Source organism: Carlito syrichta, unplaced genomic scaffold (assembly GCF_000164805.1).
Source record: "Carlito syrichta isolate Samal-C Ts95f unplaced genomic scaffold, Tarsius_syrichta-2.0.1 Scaffold315896, whole genome shotgun sequence".
In the NCBI taxonomy this organism is placed as follows: Eukaryota; Metazoa; Chordata; class Mammalia; order Primates; family Tarsiidae; genus Carlito; species Carlito syrichta.
Genome location: NW_007259992.1, coordinates 389,169 through 397,522, shown reverse-complemented (window position 1 = coordinate 397,522; position 8,354 = coordinate 389,169). Strand labels below are relative to the sequence as shown.

At 37.3% G+C, this 8,354-nt stretch overlaps 1 protein-coding gene across 1 annotated transcript; it reads left to right on the top strand.

Annotated features, from left to right (window-relative positions):
• The first annotated feature begins 686 nt into the window (after nucleotides 1–686).
• On the top strand, nucleotides 687–2,501 carry LOC103276067 (zinc finger protein 264). The gene has a single exon (XM_021706687.1). It carries the CDS (start codon nucleotides 687–689, stop codon nucleotides 2,151–2,153), a length of 1,467 nt encoding a protein of 488 aa, XP_021562362.1. The 3' UTR covers nucleotides 2,154–2,501.
• Nucleotides 2,502–8,354: the final 5,853 nt, after the last annotated feature.

The window sequence follows — 8,354 nt, the reverse complement described above, 5'->3', positions numbered from 1 at the left end:
GGCAGTGATCATATGACCTTCACTGTCACGTAACTTGGAGCTCACCATGAATACAAAAGATATTTTAGAAATACCCAATGTTTTGAGGTTACTTTCCACAACTTTAGACAAAAGCCAAGCTTATTTGAGGGGAGTGCATTTTTTATTATACATTTCCCGACTTCTTTATGGACTGCATTAGGTGCCCCTTCCTCATGTTCTTGTGGCCACATGAAATGTCTTCGCTTAGAGGAAACTTAGTACACACAGTATCATTATTACTTTGTCCACTCTTGTCCATTCTGGAGTTGTGAAAGTAACTCCACTATAGACTCATTGTCTTCTGACCCATCCTCTCCTCCTAGAGTTACTTTTTTAACCCTTTTAGGATATCCAAGTCTAAGGACCAGGAGAGAAGGAAATTTACAAACCCATGTTTCAAAGATACATAACAGACACAGAGGTAGTATTTTCCTCTTTTGTTTTTCATGGAAATAGTGATTTTGTTTTTTCTATGTTGTCTTTATTAACAGGCCCTTTTTTGTGTTGGATTTCTTTCAGGTGATAAAGGAAAATCTAAGACCACAGAACCTACTGCTTGTGAGCCAGCCTTGTCTGTGGGTTTCTCGCTCCAGGGACCACTAATACAAGAAGCTTCAGCGAGCTCCCATTTGGGGCAAGCCAAGGATCAGGATGAGATACGGAAAATGCAGGGAGGACATCTGAGACCGAGTATAGATCCCCAGAAGAAGTTTCCTGGGAAAATGAGCCCTGAACACATTGGTTTAGGTACAGTCAGTAGTGTATCTTCAAGAATTGTACAGGAGCACATCTCTCCAGGACATATAGTTCATAACCATAACTCATGTGGTTCAGGTAAAGATCCCATGATTCAGGAAGAAGAAAATAGTTTTAAATGCAGTGAATGCGGGAAAGTATTTAATAAAAAACACCTCCTTGCTGGACATGAGAAAATTCACTCTGGAGTAAAGCCCTATGAATGCACAGAATGTGGGAAAACCTTTATTAAGAGCACACATCTCCTGCAACATCACATGATCCACACTGGGGAGAGGCCATATGAGTGCATGGAGTGTGGAAAGGCCTTCAACCGCAAGTCATACCTTACCCAGCACCAGCGGATTCACAGTGGAGAGAAGCCTTATAAGTGCAGTGAATGTGGAAAGGCCTTCACTCACCGATCCAATTTTGTTTTGCATAATAGGAGACACACTGGAGAAAAATCCTTTGTGTGCACAGAGTGTGGACAAGTCTTTCGACATAGGCCAGGTTTTCTTCGACACTATGTTGTTCACAGTGGTGAGAATCCCTATGAGTGTTTGGAGTGTGGCAAGGTCTTCAAACATAGGTCATACCTCATGTGGCACCAGCAGACTCACACAGGGGAGAAGCCCTATGAGTGTAGTGAATGTGGAAAAGTCTTTTTGGAGAGTGCAGCCCTGATTCACCACTATGTCATCCATACTGGGGAGAAGCCCTTTGAGTGCCTTGAGTGTGGGAAGGCCTTCAACCACAGGTCATACCTCAAGAGGCACCAACGGATTCACACTGGGGAGAAGCCCTTTGTGTGCAGTGAATGTGGAAAGGCCTTCACTCACTGCTCTACTTTTATCCTGCATAAAAGGGCCCACACTGGAGAGAAACCTTTTGAGTGCAAAGAATGTGGAAAAGCCTTTAGCAATCGGAAAGACCTTATTCGACACTTCAGCATCCATACTGGAGAGAAGCCCTATGAGTGCGTGGAATGTGGAAAGGCCTTCACCCGCATGTCAGGCCTCACTAGGCACAAGCGTATTCATAGTGGAGAGAAGCCTTATGAATGTGTCGAGTGTGGGAAATCTTTTTGCTGGAGCACAAACCTTATTCGACATGCCATTATCCACACTGGAGAGAAGCCCTATAAGTGCAGTGAATGTGGAAAGGCCTTCAGTCGCAGCTCATCCCTCACTCAGCACCAAAGGATGCATACTGGGAGAAACCCTGTTAGTGTAACAGATGTGGGAAGACCTTTTGCAAGTGGACAAACTTCAGTTACCCTTCGAGAACTCCTTTTAGGGAAAGATTTTTTGAATGTAACCACTGAAGCAAATATTTTGCCAGAGAAAACATCTTCCTCTACATCTGATCATGCATACCAAAGAGAAACCCCATAAGTGTCTTCACTATGAGAAAACCTACTGTTGCAGAATATTATTTGTCATCCACAGAATCATTTTAGAAATTGATTCAGCCTGGAGCCTTATTCTCCATATCTAAGAATTCATCCCAGAGAGAGAGACAGTGGTTATTGTACATGTAGCAAAACTTTCAGCTACATCTTTCTCCTTAGTTTACAGTGCAATGTTATCTCAGGAATTATTTTTAAAAGGAGGAGACGTAGAAGAAAAAGTGCAGGCACAGGTCTTCTCAGACGTCTCTGCCAAGCCTATGGCACTTTGTCATAGATTCCTTAGTATATCTGTGGCGAGGGAAGTGTTCAGTTTTAGAGTTAAAGGGCCTTGATCTTTTTTGTTTCTTGAATATACATTCATTACTGTCCAGTGACAGGAGAGTTTGTTGAGGGCAAGTCTGAAAACTTTTATTACACATTTTCTGTGTTCTACAATAGTATTTGATCCTACTCTTGAGATGCATACATTTTTATGAGAAATTAGGGGGTGTAAGCCATAAAATATTTAAGTCAGAAAGGGTACACATATGAATGGGCACATTTTATTGCATTTGTTAAAACAATTTAAGATTTAATTTTAAAAAACAAATCCCCTTCATGTGGTTTTAAAAGCCTAACACTCAAACGTGTTCCTTGTCTGTTGGTTTACTTGACCATTGTAGCTATATGATAAATTTTTAAATTGGGTAAAGTGATTCCTCTTTGTTCTTATTTAAAATTGGCTTAGCATTTCCAGTATCTTTGAAGTTCCATATAAATTTTAGGGTTAGTTTTCCTGTATATAGTTATAAAACAGCCTTACTCAGCTTTTCACAGAAGTTGAGTTAAATCTATAGATTAATTTGTTGAGAATGAACACCATGTCTCTTAATTTAGTTAAGTATTCTTTAATTTATTTCATTAGTGTTATAATTTTAAGCATATGAATCCTGTATATTTTTGTTAGAATTTGCAGGTAGAGGGTGTGTGTGTGTGTTTTGAGTGGTTGTAAATGACACTGATATTTAAACTTTCAATTCCACATGATATTTGGTAGTTTACAAAAATATGATTATATATCTGATATTCTTTTGTTATCCCACAACCTTGCTAAATTCACTTATTGTTTCTTCTGATAGAGTTTTTGGAGTTTTCTACATAGAAATATCTATACATACAGTTTTCTATCTTTCATCTCATCTGTATACCTTTTATTTCTTTCATCCCATCTGTATACCTTTTATTTCCTTTTTTGTGTTACTGCACAAGCTAGGACCACCATTATAATGTTGAATAGGAATAGTGAGAAAGGCTGTCATTACCTGGTTTCTCATAATAGGGGAAAGTTGTTCAGTTTTTCATCAGTAAGTATAATATTGTAAGTTTTTTAAAAATCGATATTCTTCATGAAGTATAGAAAATTTCCCCTCCCCCATTCCCAGTTTGCTGAAATTCTGTGTCATTATGAATGAGTATTGAATTACTGAATTTTGTTAAATGCTTTTTCTCCACCAGTTGACTTGGTGATGTCGTTTTCCTCCTACATCCTATTGATATAATGTATTACATTGATAGAGTTTTAGATTTAGAGCCAGCCTTGCATCCTTAGAATAAATCACATTTTCTTGTGGAGTATAATTCTTTTTCTATATTATTCTACATTATTCCATTTGCTTGTATTTTGTTGAGGGACTTTTTGTCTAATTTATTGATTAATAATGATGTGTAGTTTGTTTCGTTTATCTCTTGTTTCTTTGGTTTTTTTAATTTTCTCATGTCTGGTTTTGATGTCTAGATGATCCTTGCCTCCCAATTTGTGTTGGAAGGAGTTCTGTTCTAATTTTTGGAAGACTTTGTATAGAATTGGTGTTATTTAACTTTTGATAGTATTCTCTAGTAAACTGTTGGGCTTGGAGTTTTTTTGTTTTGGGGGTTTATTTTGAGACTTTTAAATTGCATATTTATTTTATTGGATAGATACAGAACTATTCAGAGTATTTCATGTATAATACATTTTTATAGTCTACCCTTTTAAAGGAATAATTTCATCCAAATTTTCTAATTTGCAGCTTTCCCTTATTTTGATAGTAGCAACTGTACTTTTTTCTCATTTATTTTTGATAAATTTTATTTATTGTGTCTGCTCTCTTTTTATCTTTGTCAGTCTTCTTAGACATTTATCAGTTTTATTGATCACTTCAAAGAAATATCACTTTATATTGTTCATTTTTCTCTATTTTTTCTTGATTTCACTGATTTCTGCTCTGATCTATATTATGTTCTACTTATCTTGGCTCTTACTGACTTCTCCATGTAGGTGTTTAGATGACTGATTTGAAGCTTTTTGTCTTTTTTTTTAAGTTGGAGGTCCCATTCCATCACCCAAGCTGGAGTACAGTGGCACACTCATGGCCACCCCAGCATCAACCTGCTGGGCTCAGGCGATCCTTCCACCATAGCCTTCCATGTAGCTGTAACTACAGATGCGTGCTACCATGCCCGCCTAATTTTTTTTTTTAATTGTAGAGATGAGGTCTTACCAAGTTGCCCAGGCTGTTCTCGAACCCATGGGATCAGGCAGTGTGCCCATCTCGGCCTCCCAAAGTGCCAGATTGCTTTTTTAATGTAAGCATTAATACTATAAATTTACCTCACATCACGTTAGCTTCATCCCACAAGTTTTAATATGTTTCATTACATTTTATTCACTTCTAATATCTCTTGACTTTTTTAGAGATATCCTCTCTAAGCCATGAAAAATTAGAATATGTTTAGTTTTTCATTGTTTAGTGTGTATTTCCTGCTATTTTTTTGTTACTGATTTCTAATTGGTTTCATTTATTGTAGAGATGAGGTCTTGCCATGTTGTCCAGGTTGGTCTTGAACCCACAGGCTCAGGCAATCCTCTTGCCTCTGCCTCCCAAAGTGCTGGGGTTACAGGTGTGAGCCACTGTTCCTGGGCCTCTATTACTGCTTGAAAAGAATGTTCTGTCATTGGGTGAAGTTTCTGTAAATGTCCATATGTTCCTGTTGGTTGTTATTCACATCTGCTATATTCTTACTGATTTTCTGTTAATTTCTGTGAAAGGGCTGTTGACATACTGAACATAATTGTGAAGCTCTGTTTCTCCTTTAAGTTCTATCACTTTTTGTTTTACATAATTCAAAGCTGTATTGTTTGATACATGTAGATGTAGATTTGCTCAGATTTCATGGCATATTGACCCTTTTATCATAATGTAATTTCCTTTTTGCCTCATTCGTACTCTTGTCAGTACTTTATCTGATATTCTTGTAGTCAGTGCTGCATGTTTTGGTTAATGTCTGTATGGTTAATATATCTTCATTATTTTTTATTTTAAGTTTTATTTATATCATTACATTTAAAGTAAGTTTCTCATGAACAGCATATACTGGGGTCATGGGTTTTTTTTAATCCATTTTGCATATTTTTATATTTTAATTGAAATTTTAGACCATTTAAATTAAAATAACTTGACACGTTAGAGCTTAAGCCTACCATTTTATGATTTGATTTTTGTTTTTAGTGATCTTCTCTGGTCTTTGTTGCCTTGTTTTTGTTTTTGTTTTTTTACTTCTTGCAAGTTACTTCAACTTTTTTTCTTACACTTTGCTGTGATAGATCTGTAGTGTTTTTTAGTACACATGCTCCTTGACTTATGATGGGATTATGTCCCAATTAAACCCATTGTATTTTGAAGATGCATTTTATCTGGGCATGGTGGTTCACGCTTGTAATCCCAGCACTTCGAAGGCTGAGGCAAGAGGATTGTTAGAGGCCAGGAGTTTGAGACTGTCTTGAGAAACATAGTAAGGCCCTGCCTCTACCAAAAAAAGTTTCTTTTTTTTTTTTAAAAAAGCATTTGTAAACTGTATTATAATTACAAGAAAAAAATTTTTTTTTAAATGTTAGCCAGGCACGGTGGCATGCATGAGAGAGAATTCATTTAATAGACCTAAACTGCCTGAGCCTGTGGATTCGAGACCCGCCTGGGCAACTTGGTGAGACCTCATCTCCACGATAAATCAAAAATTAACTAGGCATGGTAGCGCGCGCCTGTAGTTCCAACTACTTGGAAGGCTGAGGCAGAAGGATCGCCGGAGCCCAGCAGGTCAAGGCTGTGGTGACTGGGAGTGTGCCACTGCACTCCAGTCTGGGCAACAGAGCGAGACTCCAACTAAAAATAAATAAATAAATAAATAAACCTAAACATCATAGTTTAGCCTGTCCTACCTTAAACATACTTAGAAACCTTACATTAGCCTACAGTTGGGCAGAGATATCCTCTCTAAGCCATGAAAAATTATAATATGTTTAGTTTTTCATTGTTTAGTGTGAATCATTTAACAGAAAGCCTGCTTTATGATAAAGTTATAAAGAACTTTGAATCAAAATTCAGAGTATGCTTTTTATTGAATGTGTATAACTTTTGCACCATAGATAAGTCAAGTAATTGTCGAGTCATGATAAGTCAGGGACTATCTGTGTATCTGTATTTTTGCTGGTTGCTCCAGGTATTGCAATGTATCTACATAATGTATAACAGTTTAATAGTATCAACAGTTTAGCACTTTGCTATATAGACACCTTCCATTATGTTCCTTTCCCTTACATACCAATATAATTGTTTTGAGTAGTTCCTATTCAAAAAATGAGCACCATGTTGAAAAATATAATTTTCGTTTTAACTCTCAAACATGTTTTACAAAAGTCATAAGAAGCATTTTTTGTTGACCTGTTTTGCCCATTCCATTGTTCTTTCTTCCTTCTTGAAATTCTGTTCCTCCTTCTGTTAACATTTCTTTTCAATTTGGAGAACTTACGTAACCTTTCTTCTAGGGTAGATCTGCTGGTGACAGCTGTTCATTGTTTTCCTTCCTCTAAAAATGTCTTTATTGTCCCTTCATTCCTGAAGGATGTTTTTGTATGATATAAGATTTAGGGTTGGCGTTTCATTTTAATAATCTGCTACCATTTAAAACATTGTTACCCAGTTTGTAATGCATTATTTCTGTCACGCTGCATTGAAAGTGTTTTTCTTTGTAGTGTTGGAAGTTTGATTACAGGGTGTATGACATGGAATTTTTTGAAGTTATCTTGTTTGGTGTTTGCTCAACTTTCTGATCTGTAGGTTTATGCCCTTTTCCAAATTTGGGGGATTTTTAACTATGATTTCTTCAAATATTTGTTTCATCTCCACTTTTATTTGTTTGTTTTAGGAACTCCAATAGCAGAAATGGTAGATGCCTTTTTACACTCCCGTGAGTCCCTCAGGCTTTCATCTTTTTCTTCTTCCAGTCTATTTTTTCTGTTCATATTGGTTAATTTCTATTGACCTTTAATGCACCTCGCGGATTTTTTCATTTTTCATACCTAGTCTGCTGAGCTTGTCCATTGAGGTTTTCATATTGGTTTTTGTGTTTTTAATACTTTATTTTCCACTTGGTTCTTTTGTACAATTTCTATTTATTTGCTTAAGTTTTAATGCCAAAGAAAGACTCTCAGAAAGCAAATAAAACTGTATATTCCTTTTTTTTTTTTTTTGAGTTGGAGTCTCACTCTGTCACCCAGACTGGAGTGCAGTGGCCGCTCCTGGCCTCCGCAGCCTCGACCTGCTGGGCTCCGGCGATCCTTCCGCCCCAGCCTTCTGAGTAGCCGGAACTACAGGCATGTGCTACCACACCCGGCTGATTTTTTTATTTATTGTAGAGATGAGGTCTCGCTGCCCAGGCGGGTCTCGAACCCGAGGGCTCAGGCAATCCACTCACCTCAGCCTCCCAAAGGCGCGGGATTACAAAAACTGTATTTTCCAAAGTCATGGTTCTCTGGTAGTTTGTCTTGATAGTTGAATAGAAATCCTAAAGTATCTAGAAAAATTGAAGGCCTGCAATATTCTATGTTGTGCTCCACAAATATTTCTGTAAATAGATCTTATAACTGAGGGTAATCTAAAGATTGTTCAGACTTGTGTTTTCTGGGGAAGGTTTGTGTGTAAAATTCCCCAGCTCTCTAACCCTTGTTATATTCCAAAGAGGTCACTCTTGCAGGATTGCTCCTACCCTTTGTTGTTGGGTATACTTCCCCTCTTCCTGCCCCAACTTGTCTAGGCTGTATTTCTTTTTTTTCTTTTTTTTGAGTTGGAGTTTCACTCTGTCGCCCAGACTGGAGTGCAGTGGCCACTCC

Bases quoted from the DNA above. Each gene is read 5' to 3' on its own strand.
- LOC103276067 (XM_021706687.1), top strand. From the start codon at position 687: ATGCAGGGAGGACATCTGAGACCGAGTATAGATCCCCAGAAGAAGTTT.